The sequence below is a fragment of the Gadus morhua genome, chromosome 19 (assembly GCF_902167405.1).
Source record: "Gadus morhua chromosome 19, gadMor3.0, whole genome shotgun sequence".
In the NCBI taxonomy this organism is placed as follows: Eukaryota; Metazoa; Chordata; class Actinopteri; order Gadiformes; family Gadidae; genus Gadus; species Gadus morhua.
The window spans coordinates 10762358-10782846 of NC_044066.1; the positions used below are offsets into that span (position 1 = coordinate 10762358).

General features: G+C 48.4%; 1 protein-coding gene across 1 annotated transcript; it reads left to right on the forward strand.

Annotated features, from left to right (window-relative positions):
• Positions 1–135: 135 nt before the first annotated feature.
• Positions 136–19268, forward strand: LOC115532641 (metal transporter CNNM4). The gene is made up of 9 exons (XM_030342514.1): positions 136–2176; positions 4615–4758; positions 4862–4996; positions 9738–9907; positions 11771–11867; positions 12969–13058; positions 14597–14775; positions 15420–15644; positions 15700–19268. The coding sequence occupies exons 1-9, from the start codon at positions 697–699 to the stop codon at positions 16066–16068; spliced, it is 2889 nt and encodes a 962-aa protein (XP_030198374.1). The 5' UTR covers positions 136–696; the 3' UTR covers positions 16069–19268.
• Positions 19269–20489: the final 1221 nt, after the last annotated feature.

Below are 20489 nucleotides of genomic sequence, written 5' to 3' on the forward strand. Positions count from 1 at the left end.
GCGACGCGGCGCCCCTGCATTCAGGCACGCGGCGCAGTGCCAGAGAGAGAGAAATAAAGAGAGAGAGCGAGCGAGAGAGAGAGGGCGAGCGAGAGAGGTGCAGGTGATGAGGTGGTGGTGCAGGAGGAGAGAAGGGGGGAGGGGGATTGGGGGTGCACAGCGATGCCGCCATGTGCCTTTACATAACAGCTGGGTCGGGCTGCTGCTGTACTGCTGGGGCTGGGAGAGGGGTAAACCGCTGGCCACCACCACCACCACCACCACCATCACCACAGCAGCAGTGAAGCTCGCGCTGCCGCATTGCTCAGGGGCTGTCAGAAGCGTGTGACGTACGATTAGGAAGAAGACACGTTTGTGCACGAAGTTCACGCGCAGCGCCACGGGACGGGAGGATGCGGGGTCGCCTACTGTGAGGAACATTAGATATGCTAATAGTTGTTATTTTATCCGGGCTCGCCTTCAAATGAACGCAACTCAGTCAGTCAGTAGGCTTGCAAGGGTTCACTTACGCCACCACGCATATAACGGGCTTGTGCCGCGGATTAACGGATTGCTATCACCGGCCATTGCCCGCGGCGCTTTAACAGGCGGTATACTCACACAAACCCGCACCGCGTGTTGACTTTTGTACCTGTCGACGTTTGGCCGACGGTAATAGGACTAAAGCAGAGGGGTGGAGCCGCGAGCCATGAGTAAATGACGTCAACTCCCAGGTCGCCAAAGAGTGAAACAAACATGGCGACAGAGTGGAGCGGGCAGCAAGGGTATGTTCTGACTTTGATGATCTTTCTATGGAGTGCGGTCGGAGGGAGGACCGAGACGGGGCCAGCCGCGGGCGGCGGCGCCGGCGGCAGCGGCACGCACGTGCTTGGTATGCGGCTGGAGAAAAGCGACAAACCGAGCGGCACCACGGACGGCGGGGTCATCCAGGTAACGGAGGAGAGTACCGTCCAGCTCCGGTTCTACGGAGTGCACTTACACTCGGACACCTGGACGCAAATCCGCTTCACGGAGCTCGCGAATGAGGACGACGAGGAGGAGGGGGGCGGCTCCCCTCATGACATGTCGCTCGGGATGGACCCCGCGAACAGGACTTGCGCCGACTTTACCAAGGATATCAGCGTGGGCACGTTCATGAACGTCAGTGGTCGCGGGACCACCGGCGTGCTCAGCATCAACGTGAAGCCGCTCCGCAAGAGCGAGCCGCGGAAGGAGTACGCGCTGTGCGTGCGCAGCGTGGACGGCAGCCGCTGGGTGCTGTTCGGGGACAGCGACGGCCGCTTCCTGGTGGTGGAGGCGAAGAAGTCCCTGCTGCCCATGTGGTTCCAGTGCATCCTGCTGTGCTGCCTTTTGGTGTTGTCGGGCATGTTCAGCGGGCTGAACCTGGGCCTCATGGCCCTTGACCCCATGGAGCTGCGCATCGTGCAGAGCTGCGGCACCGAGAAGGAGAAGAAGTACGCCCGCAAGATCGAGCCCATCCGCAGCAAGGGCAACTACCTGCTGTGCTCCCTGCTGCTGGGCAACGTGCTGGTCAACACCACCCTGACCATCCTGCTGGACGACCTCATCGGCTCGGGCCTGGGCGCCGTGGTGGCGTCCACGGTGGGCATCGTCATCTTCGGCGAGATCGTTCCGCAGGCGCTGTGCTCGCGCCACGGGCTGGCGGTGGGCGCCAACACCATCATGGTGACCAAGTTCTTCATGCTGGTCACCTTCCCGCTGAGCTTCCCCGTCAGCAAGCTGCTAGACGTGCTGCTGGGCCAGGAGATCGGCACGGTGTACAACCGGGAGAAGCTGGTGGGCATGCTGAAGGTGACGGAGCCGTACAACGACCTGGTGCGCGAGGAGATGAACATGATCCAGGGGGCGCTGGAGCTGCGCAACAAGACGGTGGAGGACGTGATGACGCCCATCGGGGACTGCTTCATGATGGTGTCGGACGCCGTGCTGGACTTTGACACCATGTCGGAGGTGATGGAGAGCGGCTACACGCGCATCCCCGTGTTCGACGGCGAGCGCTCCAACATCGTGGACATCCTGTACGTCAAGGACCTGGCCTTCGTGGACCCCGACGACTGCACCACGCTGAAGACCATCACCAAGTTCTACAACCACCCGGTGCACTTTGTGTTCCACGACACCAAGCTGGACGCCATGCTGGAGGAGTTCAAGAAAGGTGGAGTGGCGGGGGAAGTGTGTGTGTGTTGGTGTGTGGGTAGGGTGTGCGTGAAGGGTAGTGTGTGTCTGATCCACAGTTCCTGGCAAACTTGTCTTGTCTTGGTTTGACTGGGAGTAAAACCTAACCACACACACACACACACACACACACACACACACACACACACACACACACACACACACACACACACACACACACACACACACACACACACACGATTGTCGTCGATCCCCAATTTCCACAGTCTACCTGCAGGCATACCTGAGCAAGAGGCCCTGAGTCTGACCTGCATGTCTTTACTCTGTGTGTATGTCAGCCTGTGTTTATTCCTAGCCTTTCCCTCTGCCGGACTGTCAGTCCGGCAGGATGCTGATCAAGCCCCTCCCACAGGATGCTGATCGATCACTTTATTGATAAGTGGAACATCCCACCCTACTTTTCCTCCATTAGCGGAGGAGGAGAGGAGGAGGAGGAGGGATGGAGGGAGCGGGTGGGTGGGAGGGAGGGAGGGAGGGAGGGGGGGGGAAGGAGAAAAACGTGACACCGCGGGTGACCGACATCCTACGCTGGCTGGATGGCACCCATCTCGGGCTACCTGATTAGCCCTGCTCACATTTTGAGGCGACACCTCTCTTCCAGATAACCCAACACATCTAACAGCCCACGGGTCGTCTCCTGAATTCAGACCGCAGTCCACCGTTACAGAGCGGTTGTTAGAGTTGTTGTTGTGTCGTACCCGCTGCTGTTCGCGGTGGCTGATCATAACCCCCCCGGTCATGGGTAAATGGTAAACGGACTGCATTTATATAGCGCTCTTATCCAACGAGCTTTACAATATTGCCTAACATTCACCCATTCATACACCCATCCACACACCGACGGCGGTGTCGGCCATTGGAAGGCGACAGCCAGCTCGTCGGGAGCAGTTAGGGCTAGGTGCCTTGCTCAGGGACACCTCGGCACTCAGCTAGGAGGAGCCGGGCATCGAACTATCAGTTGCGTGCCAACCCGCTCAAACCTCCTGAGCTACTTTCACCTCATGGGGATGGGCGCAGTTCCACCTGTATCAATATTTGCACTCCTCCACACATGTTTTATGAATGGGGCGGGGATGATGGTCGCTCCGGCTCCGCCAGGGCGGGGCCCGCCCGACCTTGGACAGGCGACCTTGACAGCAAGTGATTGATAGGCGCTGGGGCTGTTTTGTTGTGGACGTTGTTGTGGGTGAGACAGCTCCTCCCCTCTGTGTGTTGTCTTACTGCCTGGCAGTGTGTGTGTGGGGGGGGGGGGGGGGGGGGGGGGGACGCAGGTGCCTCACCGATGGCCGCTACTGCTGCAGGAAGGCCCTCAGATGGGAATGTTTTGATCATCCTAATGTTGGAAGGTTTTAACTGGAATGTGCGGGGCTCAAAGTGAGGACTGAATCAATGGGATTTTGATCTCCTTCACAATACCCAGTTCAGTTTGGTAATGACGTTACTTTGAATTGTTATTTATGACTGATTAGAATTTGAAAGGTTGGATTCCTTTTATAGCAGGCTATTTATATACGCGTTGTAAAAATTGCAATCATATATTAGAGAATTAAGTCACACCAACATTTCTTAAGATATTGGAATTTTAGATTAAAGCATTTCTTTTTTACAAGATGAACTTCTAAAAACAGCACTCATATAATCTGATATATGATGGTTCATTGCCTATTATAACACATGTCAGCCTTATCTATTCATTATTTTTTTCCTTAACTTAGCCAAATCCCTCTATCTCTCTTATCAGCTTTTCTCCCAGCTCCCTCTATTTCTTTACTCCACAGCTTAGTGCAGTCTGCTCTATAATAAGACTTCTGGCTCCTGCTGTCCGTTCTGTTGGACAAGCTAAATCTGACAAACCTAATCGTTCCGTCTACTGTGGATGTGTTAACTAGTGGTGAAGCACATGAGATGGTCGTTTCTTTTAAACCAATTTGCTTCCGTCTTTTGTAGCGGCTGCAACTTAAGAATAACATTTAACCAGTATGTGACCTCCCTTCCTGAAGCATTGCTGCTATTAGGCGTTCAGCTCTCCTTGTGTTGCTATAGGGAGATATGATATATTATTTAATGTACTTATAAAGAGTTTCTACCATGCATTATATATTTATATATGATCTCTAATATGATCTAGCAAAGCATTAAAAAGCTCTATTTACTTTTTATGATTTTTAATCATTTAGCCTGGCACTTTTCTACAAACATGTCATACATGAGCAGGTATCATGTTATGCTTGCTCAGGGATGCTTACAGGTATAGGACATCGGAGAATTGGACCAAGAACTTTTTTTTGCTTTGGTGTCATTATTTTTTGTAACCTGCAAACTTTCATTCATAATGACTGGGCGCAGGTCGTTCAGGGTGAACACCAGTAACCATGTGATGCTCTGTCCTGTCCCCAGGTAAGTCCCACCTGGCCATCGTCCAGAAGGTGAACAACGAGGGGGAGGGAGATCCCTTCTACGAGGTGCTGGGATTGGTCACCTTGGAGGACGTCATCGAGGAGATCATCAAATCAGAGATCCTGGATGAATCCGATCTTTACAGTGAGTCGGCATTTATCGGGAAAAAAAAACTGCGTCTCAATATGAAACGTGTGTGAACATAGTTTGAATGGCTACCCTTATTTGGTCTTCCTCTCCCACCCAGCCGACAACAAGAACCGGAAGAAGGTGGATCCCAACAAGAACAAGAGGGACTTCTCGGCGTTCAAGAACGACGGGGACAGCCAGGTGAAGATCTCCCCCCAGCTGATGCTGGCGGCTCACCGGTTCCTGGCCACAGGTAGGCGCTGAGACCCAGGTTGTGGTGCTTTAATCCCTCTGCACACTCACACAGATTTGGCTGAGTGTCCCCTCAGTGGTCCAGAGCAGAGATCCTCTTCCTTTGCCCAGGGGCAACGTTAATGCCCTGGCTATGTTGTCTATGCCCTGAGCTGTCGGGGTTGGAGTTTGGGTTTAATCAGTTCAGCGCAATCATCTATTTGTTTGATTCCTTGATTTCAGTTTGTTTGATTCAGTTATTGATTTGTTGATCGGTCCGTTCTTTTCGTCGATCAGTTTCTTTCGTTTTTTGGATTTTGATATGTTGATCGGTTTGTTCAATTCATTGAAGATTGCCAACCTTTTCTTTGGCATCCCTTATTTTAAACCTTGGTCCAGTTGTTACAACTCGGTTCAAAGTCTTGCATTACGAATGAGATCCTGTTTATTTGGAGTTGATTTGTGGCTGGTTTTTTCAAACCTGGAAGGCATAGTGAAGGAGTGTAATGTCTGGAAAGTAAGAGCGCACTAAAACGTAGCTCGCAGACTCCCTGACGGCCGCATCGATTGCTGGATATCAATGGTCAAATAAATGCAAAATAGTAAAGCCTTTCCGTCGCCAGCGGAGGGGTGCGCTCTGTCTTCTCTGTTCTCTGCTTCTCTCTCTGGCACTCTCCATCACTCTCAAGTGTATGGAGTGCAGTTTGGAGAACAACATCTTGCCAAACATCTTACCCGGGCTTTGATAATAAGACATGTGACTACTGTGAATGGGCTTCTGCTGGGATGAAGGATTACATTTTTCCTCTCTGCCTCGGTCTGTCTCTTGCGTGCAACATTGACGTCTCTCTTACATGTCTTCAGTCTCTCTTTTCCTGTGAGAGTCTTAGAATCAGACGTAAGATATTTTATCATCGTTTTTCTTGCAACGTGTACCTGGCATCTTATTCAGCGCTACATCCTGGTGTTGCTGTGCTGTCTGTTCTTTTCATTGCGTCCCCATTTGCATGCATGCCTCGTGCCTCTAGTGCAGTGAAGTGATATCATAGATGCTTTCTCTGACCACACCAGTCCATCGAGATTTTCCCCAGTCTTGATGATTTTTACTTTCAAGGATCTCTTCAAAACTCACAAGGGTTTCTCTAATCATGTGTGTTTTTCTACCTTATGGGATGAAAGGCATCTATGTATCTAAGGAATATTTGACAATTATCCAAGTAACTGTGCGCCATAGCGACAGTTACTTGGCAGTATTCTTCTTAAGATATTTTAAACACACACTGTGCTTAAGCCTTTCTTCATGAACTGCTCACCATGACAGGAACCATATTTAACTCTCGGGGATTGAGAACTGGCCTGGCGGCCCTTAGAGTAGCTTTATATATTTTATTAACAATCATGTTCCCTTCCCCAAATTCAGAGTCAAGGGCGGTTTCACCCGCTGGTTCTCCTGAGCCGAAGTGAGGAAGTCAAAAGTAGGGTCAGATTAGCTCATTTTAGACAGCTTCCTAATCGCTTCACTTTTCTCATTAAGACATAAAAATGCACTAACTACTCCTCATAAAATACAGCAAATCAAAATAACACGTATTTATAAATAATAATTAAATAAACAAATACAGTTTCCTAAGCAATCCTAAATCCTAAGCAATTAAAAAGAAAATGTCAAAATGTCAGTCACCTGATTTATTTGAATTTCAATCTGCCTTTGGATAAACAGTACATTAGGCCTATTATTACATCTTTACTAAAGTGGATATTATATGAATAAAGATCTGGACAATAGGAAAGTCTGACATTGTTGTTCACCTTATCCTTCTGCAAAGGCTCCGCGCCATTAACCTGTCCTTAGAGGCACTAACATGGTTTTCTAATTAGTAATTACCTTTGTGATAGAATCCATAGTGGCAATTAGCTGGGTCCACTTCTTCTTTTTTTTTCCTGTTATCAAGGGAGTTCCCCAAGGATCAGTCCCGGGCCCCCTGGGTATTCCCCCATATATTAATAACCTCTTGTCTGAATAATTCAAATGATAAATTATATCTTTATTCGGCCAACTCTGGTATTATCTTCTCAACCTCTGTTGCCCAAGCCATTGGTTTCTTGCAAACTGCTTATGAGTAAGTTTAGTTAGTATTTTAGACCGGTGTTCTGGAACGCTTCCTTCCAATCTTCCCAATGTTTTGACTGGTCAGGATGACATGGTCACATTAACATGGACTGGGTTATTGACCTGGTTGCCAGATATAAATACCTCGGGGAGGCCGGTGGCTCGACCCGGTAGTGCGCTCAGAATGCAGGCAATACACCAATATCGTTTCCCCCTTTTCCATAAAGGCACCAAAAAGCCACTGATTTATTTAAGCAATAGATCACGACAGGCTGTGGTATGTGCTCATTATACCACTGTGGACCTTCACAGTGGTATAATGAGCACATACCACTGACTGAAAAAAATTTATCCTATGGAGCAGTTCACTCGCCGTGTGCCTAAGCTTTCGTTAGACTCTCCATCGCCTTGCTCACTCCCGGAGTAACAACATTTACACCCTCTCCATCATTCAACATATGTTTTACTTTGTAACTGTTTCTACTTCCAGGCGCGGAGTGATATGCAAACTTTCACAAAATGATCGGCCGTCATAGCAGTTATGTGTACGCTCATTATACAACAGTTATGAACCAATCAGATCGCTGGATTTAGGCCCCCCGTTGTATAAATATCTATATATATAAATACAGTATGCATCTCAGTATTCACATTGATCAACAATCCCGTCCTGAATATGACATACGAAACAAGAGACACCCGACGTCTGCCACTGTTTTTCTTTACCCTTGTTATGCCGTGGTGATTTTCTCTACCGGAATGCCACTGCCCAATAATAACGGGCTCTCTCGCTATCACATCACTGTGGTTTAAGACTTTTTTACAGTCTGTACACTTCTTACGCCCCATTGCACTTTATATGAGAACCCAGGGGGGCCGTCACTGTGAGGGCGCAGGCACTGTTGGGTTTGATGTCCCAGCTTGGCTTGCTTCCTCTTACTTGTGCTCTACTGTGTCAAAACGCCAAGGTCATCACGGACTGTTCTCCACACAATGGGCTCCAACGGTCTGTTCCCCATGTAAGGACTGAGATGGGCATTTTTCTTTCCTTGAATCAGCTGCAAAAAATACTTAAATTTGACTGATTTAGTCCAACTTGCTAATTTTTAAAGAGTTCAAACTGACTGATATTGTCTCACTTCCTGATTTAAAAGAGTTCAAACTGACTGATCTAGTCTAACTTGCTGATTTAAATTTGTGTGGTGCTGCCCTCTTTGTTTCCTACCTGGATAAATAAGGGTTCAATATAATCTCAACAAATATGTGCTCTGCATGTGGTGGGCCGAGGCTCCTGCTGTTTGCCCAACAGCTGACCACTGTTGACTGAATTATTAGTTTGGTGTTGCCTGTGGAAACCTTTAGCTAGAGAACATACAACAGGGTCTTGATCTGAATGAGCAATCATAGTTTTTATATTCCAATGTCGCCTCTTTCAACCATGTTCAGACTGTACCAGATGAACTGTGCATTTCAGTAGTCAGAAGTACGTTTATTCAGTCCCGAATCTTCCGTTGCATAATAAATGGCCTCCCACTGCCATGTCAGATCCTTAGCCAGGCTTTTCTTTTCAGGACTTCAAAGCAGCTTCCTTTTTGCTTCTTAGTGTAGGGGCAGAGTGGTGAAGGAGTTTGGTTCTTTAAGTACCGAGCCAAAACGATCAGTCCTACCCCCCCCCTTATTGTTCACACCACATCTATTCTGCATTTCTGAACAAAATACCCTTCTCCTTGACAACCTGATATCACGCTATATCACGTGGGTTACAAGACCCCCCTAGGGGGGGCCCCAGTCTCCCACCGGGTAGAGTGCGTACCATACAGGCTCAGTCCTGAACGCAGCAACCAAAGTGAGGTGCATAAAAAGAAAAAGAAAAGCCCCTCCTAAAACCTAAACGATTACAAAATAAACATCAGAGAGGTGGTTTTTGCGTTCATGCCGCGTTGGCGTCCATGACGGCTCTGAGCGGTGCTCGGAGCCAGAGGGAGACGGGGGGGCAGCGGCAACCTGCCGGCCCTGAGGCCTCGGCACGTGGTCCCCCGTCAGCTAGCATCAGAGCGGTCTGCCGCAGAGAGACAGCCAGAGGTCGGCTCAATGGCAGCGCAGCGTCATGTGTACTCACAGGTCCGGCTGGGCCTCGCTCTAGCGTAGGCACACTAGGATGTTACGCATCAAGTGGAAGGTTGGGATTACATTTTTAATGCGTGCGTGTTGGTCGTCCATCAAGTCTTGGAGGCTGTTTCTCCTCCATGCTCGGTCTCTGTGTAGGTCGTACGAAGCTGCAATACGATGGGAGGGAAGTGTATAAGATTAGTGGTGTCTACTGGGATTCCTCTCATGCAGCAGCTTGGGTTGATGAAAGGAGCCTCGATCCGTTCCTCTTCTGTCCAGTCATGTGTTATTAGTTGGATGCACATTGGTTCAAGGCGTGTGAGCGTGAGAGGCCATCAGAGATGGAGGAAATGTCTTCAACCACATTACTATGTAGCCGTTTGAATGTAGTACTCCTCTGCATTTCTATCGCCGATGTGGAATCTTTCATGGCCAGTGTATTACTGTTATGGTTTCAATGTGTGTCTCTTTGATCCACACATTTCCCATCAAAACCCATTGGCGACGTCTCTTACTGTATCCTTCCTTCCCTCTGTCCCTCCAGAGGTCAGTCTGTTCAGCCCCTTCCTGGTGACGGAGAAGGTGCTGCTGAGGATCCTGCGTCACCCCGACGTCATCCAGGAGGTCAAGTTCAACGACAGCGACAAGCGCTCGCCGCACCACTTTGTGTACCAGCGGGGCCGGCCCGTAGACTACTTCATCCTCATCCTGCAGGTACGCCCAGGGCGCACTTCAAAGTAAAGGCGCAGAACATGAGTTGTGTATTTTGTTTTGACGTTGACTTTTGTGGGGATTAGAAAAATCGTATAAATATGACGCACACCCGGGCGCGCACAGCCACACAAATTGTTCTACCCCACTTCCTTTGCAATTATCCACATGACTCTTAGTACATCTTGACCGTCATGCCTGCTTAGTAATAATAGGCTTTGGTGTGAATGACTTTCACACAATCACACCCCCCTTAGCGTCTGCCCTGGCGGACAGACAGAAACTTAATGGGGACTGGATTTCAGGCAACGGTCCACAAGTTCACCTGTGAAAAATGGAGATGAATTTTGCCATGATTTGAACTGCCTGGAAACCAGTTTAAGATCAGAACCATGGAGAGGTTCCCATGTAGGATTGTTTTGTACAGGTCCACCAAGTGATTCAGCGACCTGTATGGAGTTGTTACTCAAAGCACGTTAATATGTGAACCAGTGCAAAATTGCAAATAAGTGGTTAAACAGATGTTAACTCGATGTTCTGAGCCGCTTAGCGCGTTGTGTTTGGAGGCGTCGTGGCTGACACCTGAGGTATGGATAAAATAACCGTTAACACCCTACCAGTAACCAGAGAGTCGCCGATCCAATTCCATGTGTGTGTGTGTGGGACACCAGGATGAGGTGATTTGACCTAGCACCGGTGACACCAAACGAGAGAGAGAGAGAGAGAGAGAGAGAGAGAGAGAGAGAGAGAGAGAGAGAGAGAGAGAGAGAGAGAGAGAGAGAGAGAGAGAGAGAGAGAGAGAGAGAGAGAGAGAGAGAGAGAGAGAGAGAGAGAGAGAGAGAGAGAGAGAGAGAGAGAGAGAGAGAGAGAGAGAGAGAGAGAGAGAGAGAGAGAACAGAAGCCCTGTGAGAGCTCCTGAGATGTAATATGTATGAGACTCCCAAGTCGTTTGGTTACCTGAGGAGACCGCAAGACCTCTGCGTTGAGGCTGTACTGTATACGGTGTGCATCGATGTGTAGATGCATCCAACCACCCCCAAGAGATATTTTATTAATCCACTGCAGCATTAAGTGCAAGATGGTCTTCTCGAGTCCAGATTGGTCTCATCCACCCTAAAGGCTAAAGGCTTAGTTATGGGTCCACGTCGAAGCAACGCAATGACAAAGTAGACGCTTCGACGCAGTCGTGAACCTGTTTTGAACCTGTTTTGAATCCGGCCTTTGCTGTTTTGGTTTTGCATCTGGTTCTAGTGATCGGACCAATCACAGCCCTCGCTGCTGTGTCGCGTAGACGCAAGGTTACAATTTTTGGGAGGCGCACGTCAGGCCCTTGCGGTGGACGCAAGGAGGGTACGCAAGGACGTAAGGGGTCTTGAACTGCGTCAACGTGGAGCCATAATCCGGCCTTTACAGTGGCTCCAGTGGGACTCAAACTCCCAACCCTGAAGGACTTCACTCCTGGCTCGCCCAGTTCTTCCGTACATTTGCATTTCTGCAAACGATGGCTTAACGCAAGCTTCTCCTTAATGGCCTGCTTCCGGATCGCTAGCCAATCTCTGTTAATTATAATAACACATTGGAAGGACTTATTCATCATGTATCTAATTCTAATTGAAGTGGTGTTACGATGGTGTACTTTTGGTGTGTCTTGGGTATTGGTGACTTGGCTAAGGAGTGAGGAAAGGTTGTGTGTTTGAACCCTAATGTCCCACCTGCAGGTGTCCTTGAGCAAGATGCCCTGACCAAGGCCTGCTCCTTAATGACGTCGTTATCGTTAAGGAGTAGATGCAGTCGAGATAAAACTAAATCTGTAAGTCTGAGTGTGGTTCAGTATGAATCATTGAGCTCTTCTTCTGTGGTTTCCAGGGACGTGTGGAGGTGGAGGCGGGACATGAGAACATGAAGTTTGAAACCGGACCGTTCTCCTTTTATGGGGTCATGGCCCTGAGTACCCCATCCTTGGGTGAGCGCACACACACACACACACACACACACACACACACACACACACACACACACACACACACACACACACACACACACACACACACACACACACACACACACACACACACACACACAGGCTTTGTTTTTTGGGCTTCAAATAAACTGTTACGGTTAAAGGATTTTGGGTACCCCGTAATAATTCTGTTGTTGAGCGGTAGCATGATGAATTTATTGGCCCTAGTCCATGCACGTATAGGGAAATAAAATACACTTGCAGCACCTAGTGGTGGGGTTTAGCTATGGCTGCTTCGACCTGGTGTTATTGTTGTTTTCACATGAATGCCTCAATAAGGGATTGGTCCCTTACCTTGTACACACTGTTTTGTTAATCTATATTTCTGTGCATTTAATTGTTTTCTCTCTCAGCTGATTGTCCTCCTGTGCTGTTTCTGTGAACATCATGCAGTTCAATGTGTTTGTGTGCAATGTCGCATCAATGTCAAAGTTAATTGTGAAACAAGGGTTACTTGTCTGATTAGCAAATGCCAAGTAACCGTCCTTAAAACATACACAGGCCAAATGAATCCCCTGAATGTGTGACACCTCAGTCCATGATTTTAGGTTCCACACCTGAAGAGAATTCATACACACTATTAACACTGAGAACCCTCCTCCTCCATCTCCACCGGCCAACCAAACGTGGTATTGTTATAAGTACTATTTAAATGAGAATACTGTTACTTTTGCTGATCAGCTGTTCACTATTTCAAAAAGCCTGTGAACACCCAAATGGATGCATAATTTGTACAAAACGGCTTTAAATTAATGGAAAAAAGGTAAAGCGAATTTATTTTTAATAAAAGGGAATCAATTAGACCTTTCCTTGAGAGAATAGCTGCGGTTTCTCTCAGAATGGCCCGAGTCTAGTAGCACTGGATCTGCCGGAGAATCATTTGAGGGTTAACCCAACGATCTAGCGCACTTTACCGCCCCCTGGTGTTGAAGATGATATCGCAGCTATTATTCAAAAATGCAGAATGCTCGAGTGAATAATTCAATTAAACAAGGGCATGTCTCTCTCTCTCTCTCTCTCTCTCTCTCCCACTCCCTCTCGCAGCTGTCACCCCCCCTCTCTCCCCCTCAGTGGCGTCCCCCCCTCCGAGACGCCTCTCTCTTAAGAGGTTTTCTGTGTTCTCCCGTTTCCCAGGTAATGACCTTGCGTGGGTCAATCCGAGGGGAGGGATTTTTTAAGCCTTCTCACTAAACCCCCATTTCTCCCCTTTATTTCCCCCCGCCCGCCATCATCTTAAAAGTCCCGCTCCAGCAAGTAGCAGCCTACATTTAGTCAGGGAGCAGCAATTATTCGGAATGAAAATGAATGAAATTAGCCTTTTAAAGTCACATTTTTGTGTTTTCATTATTTCTCTAATGTTTTGGGAAATGTCTGGTTCGTGTTGTTTCATTGGATTTATTGAATTTATTTAGACTCTCAGGGAAAATGTGCTAGAATGATCCCCAATGCGGTCTAGCTGCCGGCATCTTTGAGAAATGTGCCATAATTAAAAAACGCACTGGACACAAAATCACACTAATATTTACAAAAGGAAGCACTATCAAGCACTGGCCTTCATGGACAACACCCTTTTCGTGGTAGGTGAATCACTTGACCACACATTGTAGCTCCTCCTTCTCGGGGTAGGTCGGCGACATGTCAAGCCCTGATTGGCTGGGTCACTGGAAGACTCTCAGGACTCTTTGAGTGCGTCACAGTCGGGGCTCAGACCTAAGAGACTAGTTAACTTGCTGGATTAGGCTTAACTGTGCCCCCTCACCTCTCATCTCTAATGTAATCGCCCTGCAACCAACTCACACTTTCCATTCAGCCCTGGATCTTTGGTCAGATGTTGTGTGTATCTATCACTAAACCTTATATATTTATGTTGGCAGTCAGACCATAGACCTTTGGTTAACATCACCTTTTTATCCTCAAATTACCTCTACTCGCTACGCCGCCTCAAACCACAACCTCCATAAAACTTGACTCAAGACAAACAGACTCTAACCAGCGCCGTCCATTGCTTCAATGAACGTAGCGTAGGGGTAGACCCTGGACTCCAAGCGGAATACCTTTAACCATGCAGTGTTACCGCGCTAACACGCGGCGTTGGGTTCCCCTGTATGACGCCAGAGCCCCCCCTCCCACCATCACTCACACGTAACACAACACACCGCTGACCTCCGTGTCTGAGGGCGCATGTGGCGGAGCATGGTCCACATCATGCGCCGCACAGTGCACGTGAGCCACACAGTGCACGTGAGCCGCACAGTGCACGTGAGCTTGTTTGTGGACTTGTGGTCGTCTTCTCTCTGCCCGCTCGCTCTTGTCTCTCTTCTCCATTTCACCGACTCATCTCCTGTGTCGTCATGTCCCTCCTGACTCTGATTTCCGAAATCTGTCCCGTTCTGAAATCGGTATTGTGTACGTGTTTATGTCCATGTGATGATCGCACGCCGTGTGTTTGCGCGTGGCTGTCTGTCCGTCTTCACGCATGCCATTTGTGTGCGTGCGTCTGCCGGTCTCTCTGTCTGTTTTGTGTGTCTTTGTGTCTGCCGGTCTGTCTGCCTCGCTGTGTGTGTGTGTGTGTGTGTGTGTGTGTCTGAGAGTGTCTTGTCTGTCTGTCTGTCTGTCTGCAGTCCAAACCATTGGTCTCAGTACTGACGTCCTCATGATTCTAAATCTCCCAGAGTTCCGCTCTCCGTCTCACGCCGGCGGTCTGAACCGCTCCGCCTCCCTGAGCTGTACTGAGCGCGCTCCAGACGCCCCGGGCTCCGTGGGCGGCAGCAACTCCCAGCTCCCCGGCACGCCCTTCCAGTACACGCCCGACTTCTGCGTCCGCGCCCTCACCGACCTGCAGTTCGTCAAGGTACCACCGGGGGCGCTCGTAGCTCATATCATGATAGAGGCATGATGTGTGCTGTGTGATCTATGAGGTGTCTAATGCAGAGGGGGTTTGTGGGTATTTTGTTGTTCATTTCCATCCAAAAAGAGTTTGACTCGGTTTCGCCATGTAAACTTTGACCTACGATAAACTCTTTCTCCTTCGGAAATTGAAATGCCATTTCTGATCAAACCTTATCTGGTGTTCTATGAATGTTACAGGTTTATGTCACCGTATGCTCTCTTGGCGGACACTATTACTTGTAAGGGTCTTGCTATACCGTGACTGCCAACATTGTTGCTATGGATCAGTAGCCCCAATTAGAATCAAACCTCTATCATGCTGATGCCGTTCTCTACCACAATTAATATCGTTAACTTAACTTTTCATCTATAATAAGTTGTTGAATGGGGAGTTACAAGCTATGAAATGCGACGCCCGTCAATCAAACGTGCTGGCTTGCCCCGCCCCTAATAAAACCAAAGGGGTCTACCAGGGGGGGGGTAGATAGGAAGGGCGCCAGCAGGCGTGTGTGATTCTGATGGGGGGGCGGGGTTCCCTTCAACAGCTCTGTGTGTTATTGTGTGTTATTGTGATTGTGATCTAATGCCCCCCCCCCCCCTCTCCAGATCACGCGGGCCCAGTACCAGAACGGCCTGCTGGCCTCCCGGCTGGACAGCAGCCCCCAGACCCCCGAGGCTGGCCACCCCCGCCTGGACACCTCCTTCTCCCTGCCCCCCATCAGCCCCCCGGCCCCCCGCGCCTCCGTCCCCCTGGCGACCCCGCCCGCCCCGCGCCCGCCCGCCCTGTCCCAGCCCGCCCCGCCCCCCTCCGCCCGCTCCACCCCCCCGACCGTCTCCCGGAGGTCCTCCCCCACGCCCAAGCACCCCCTCCCCCTCACCGTCGCCCCCCCCCTCCTCCTCCTCCTCCTCCTCCTCCCCGAGGGACCCCCACCACCACCACCACCTCCCCCACGCCCACCACGCCCCCCCGCTGGCCCAGACGCCGCTGGTCACCGCGGCGACCACGGCGCCGGGGGGCGACCAGCTCTCCAAACCCTCGCCCTCGCCCCCGCCCCCGCCGCTCCCCGCCTCCTCCCCGCCGCGCCCGGAGCACGTGGCCCCGCCGGGCGAGACCACAACGCTGCTCGGCGAGCACCAGAACTGCAGCGGGCCCCCCGCGGCAGTGGGCGTGGGGGCCGGCACGGCGCGCAAGCCCAGCCACCCCTACGCCCACGTGCACACCATCAGCCACGCACACACCGAGAGCACTATTTAGCGACGTGACCCCCCCCGGGGAGGGGCCACTCTGTGAATATTACATTATTATTACACACACACACACACACACACACACACACACACACACACACACACACACACACACACACACACACACACACACACACACACACACACACACGCACACGCGCGCGCGTTCCTGATCTTTGACCTGACCTCATGATGGATGGAGAGGACCTCCCCTCCATCGTCCCCCCTGCATGACCTCTCCTCCCCCCCGCCCGCCCCCCCAGAGCGTTGGGGCGGGTGCCGCTGCACCCCCCCAGACGTGTACATACCCTATGCAGATCTGAAGAGGGGTTTTCTTGTTGTTTTTCCCTTTGGCGAGATTGTGCTGTGGGTCGGGTCAAATGGACCAAAAACAGAAAATGAGATTTCCGCTATTGTCGTGTGTTTCCATGGTGATCGTTCTGAGGACCTAAGGGGGATCACGCAAGCCTCACTCCACCAGAGTGTTGCGTTGGGTTGAGTTATTTTAAATTTTTTGGGGGTTTCTGTTCATGAAAAATATGGATTGTTGTTGATGAAAGCTGATATTTTCACAGCTTGGAAGTGTTCCAATGGACCTCCATTTGTTTGTTTAGGGTTTGTTTGTTTGAATTCATTTATTTATTCTTTGAAACTTAGACGGCGTGGGCAACTCCGCCTAGTAAGTTTTGAAACATATGGCGCAACAAACTATGTATTTTGATTTATTTTAATGCATTTTCTGTTTATGCATATGCAAATTGTCTTTTGCTGTTGTCCGTGACAACGTAGAGTACAGCTCATCGATGAGACCAAGGGAATCCACTGCTAGGGAGTCAGCTTGGTGCGATATCTAGGAGGGCATTATTAACACTGAACCACAGTTTAAGTGAAACATTAGACTGTAATATGAATCGGTCCAAACCGGTTCCCACGGCCTGTGTCGAAACAAGTCAAGAATCGGCTTTGGAGATCTTACCAGAAGGTGGTAACGTCAGCTCAACCCTGATCTCATTGCAAAACAGTCATTTAATCGTAAACCACTGTTCTATTTATTCTGTGCAATGTTGGTTTTTACCTATTTATGGTGCATTTGATTTACATTGTTTGTTTGATGTATTTATTTGATCAGATAATTTTTCCACATCTTCGCCGTTCCTTGGGAACGCTCTCATTCTAAATTCAAGGACGCAGCTGGAATTTGACATGACGCCAGCCCTCATACGGATCTCTCTATCAACACACACTCCCTCTGGCACATCCCCACCACCACCCTCCACACAGCCTCACTCAGCTCCCTATCGTCGCCTTGACCTTGGGGGGGGGTATTGCTTGAGTTAACGTTGTGCAAAATGTTGGACCACTGTACAATGCTTCCATTACCACTGCATGATGTCACCCCTTTTTTTTGATTTCTATTTCAAGTTGAGTCTCACGTTGGATGTTTGTTTGAGGATGAACGAAATGACTGGATTGTGACCTGTACCGAAACATAATTCGGTTGCTTTCAAGCTCTTCGTCCAGCGAGTTCTCTCTACAGTTCCATGTCACTGTTGCGTCGTGACCTCACACTTTAAGTTTGTGTATGCTTTAACTTATTTATTTATTGAATTACCGTTGCAGATGTTTTTATTTTGAAGGAGGTAGCAAGCTCTTATTTTCAAAGGACGACCAAAACTGTTCTGTTCTGGGCCAAAGCAGGCTCTGAATAAGGTGTTGTACTGTAGCACATGGCATTTTAAGACGATTTCCACAAACGTGTAGCACGGCTACATTGACACCTATAGCGTTGTGTGTCACTGTGGCCTAAATTCACAAGTGAAACCTAACGATTCAACTGTACAATTTATTTTCTTAATAGATGGCTCCTGAAGTGGTGATCTGAAATCACTGTAGCTATGACCTCACATCCAGAAGGAAGGCTGGAGTCTAGAATATTCCAGACAGTTGGGGTCCTGGAGGAGGCTGTCATTTTTATTTATGTGAGTAAAGCCGTGGTCAGAAGGTAAAAGCATACTATAGACCTCATTCACCTAGCAACCATTTGGGTTCCTTACCCATCTCCAATCTTAGGTGTAACTGTGAAAACTCAATGCACTGCTTTTAGCTGTGCAATCCATTGTCTCACCCAGGTAGCACTCAGAATGCTAACCTTCTAGATTCCAGGTTTACCGTGGCAACCAGGCTGCTAGGTGAATAAGCTCTATTGGACTGTATGAAAAACAGGCGAGTAGGCTAGCACCTCAATACGGGCCGAAGAGAAACGACAAAGAGAAGACGATTGTGTAGCTTCTCTGATGGGTGAAGGCAGGCTCCGATGTTGATGCCGATAGCATGTCTTTATTTTAATGTTTGTTCCTCCTATGTATGCTGTGATGCCGAAGTCCTATAAAATGTAGAGATGAGTTATTTTATTGATCATAGTTGAAGCAATTTATTTTACTTTATATGTTAGAAAAAAAAAGAATCTATTTGTATAAGCACTAGCACTGATATGAAGGAAGTTAGAGTAGCTGCATATAATTTACATAGTATACATACTATTCAGAATAAACAGATATTTAAACGTGAAACATGACTCCCAAAGAATTCCCCTCTCTTCCATCCTGATAATATTTTGGAAGTGAAATAGAAAAAAGAAATCCTGTTGCGTTCGATTTTGTCAAGGACAGACAAAACACAACCCTTTCAGGTCTTTTTGAGAGGAAAAAGACTGTCATTTTTGGAATGAAGGGATTCTCTAGTCATCATAGCCTTATGTTTTGAAGCGATGATACAGACCTGCCTGCTGGTTCACTACAGGTCACGTGGTTGTCTTCTAGACCGTTCGGGGTAAGCCACTGGTTGGCTGCGTGACTATGTACCGAAGTATACGTGTGAAAAGAAGAAAAAAAGTTAGAATTGTTCATTTATTTATTGTAACTGATATGTTTGTGTTCAAGGCTCCCACCACGAGGAGTGGATCTGTTGTAGCCTACCGGGCTACCAACGATGAGGCACACGTTTCAGTGGTTTTGAGCCTTGCCCTTAAAGTTGTGTTTTTTTTTGTTATTTATGTTATGTTCCTGTAAATATTCATGTGAGAGACGGGCATTTGTTCTTTATGTCACTTTGGGGGGGGAAATATGCTTTTTGAAGTTCTCTCCATTGTTCTATTCTGTTGTTTGAGAGGAAAACATTATTACATAGCAATAAACATTTCAGATTGTTTTTCCTGAGAGAAAACAGAAAGTTTGTATGCATTTCTTACACACATCTCCACAACCCTTTCAGATCATGTAACATCAATGGTTGGTCTGTGGTTCACCTTGGCCCCTTCAGCTTATCTGTATTTTTTCTCCACAGGCTACCTCGTGGCCTTCGGGTGGCAAACCTCTCCATTCTCCTTTCCCACCCTTTTGCTTTTCTCCTTTCCGGTTATCTCCTCCCTTTTTCCCTTATCTCCCAGCCTCCTCCCCTTCCTTCACACTTTAATTCATTCATTGTTTCTCCTTCAATGTTTCTCCCTTCCTTTTTTCAAACTCTAAGCGCCTCTCCCTTTCTCTACGGCCACTCCATAATTAGTGAAATTCCGCTCTAACCGTTAACCCTTTCCGTCTAATCAGCTATGTGCTCCATTGTATGATCCAACCACAGAGCCGGGCGGGTGAGGTTTATCGCAGGCTCCTGCGGTGTTACTGCAGTGTTGGTGGGATGATTACGTTAGTCCCAGGAGGAGAAGGTTAAAGATTTCTGAGGCAGTGGACACTTTCCACTTTAACGAACCACTGTGTGTTGTTTCAGGGTGGAGTTCTGTTTTCTTGGGGGGACATTTACACTACATCCACTCCATACACAACATACACGCCATCAGCTCGGACACGGTGTTGTCCATTTCAATGTTTTCTTGGCTGCATTGATCGTCTGAAGTTTTTCTGTTTATATAGGGACTGTAAACAAATCTAATCTCATACTTGATTGTTGATTGAAGAACGGCCAATTGGCTACTCAACCACATATCCATCACTGGTTTGTTTAGTATGTATGACACCATATTAAGAAGTATATTACAATAATAGACTCATAAAATAAAAATATGTTTGTTGGTGGATCCAAGTAGTCAACCCTCCCTTAAAATATCAGTTATTAGTCCACACGAGAAGGATAGCATTTAAACTGTGGATGGATTGGAGACTTCAGTTAGCTCCAGTTAATTTATTACTAGTTATAATCTACTCTAATTTGTATCTTCATTGCAGATATGCTTGATCTAACACACACACACACACACACACACACACACACACACACACACACACACACACACACACACACACACACACACACACACACACACACACACACACACACACGGTAACCACAAGGTTTACTCATTGCCAGTATCCAGTGTGGAAAATAGTTTACAAGTGTATATATTAAACCTTTGACATG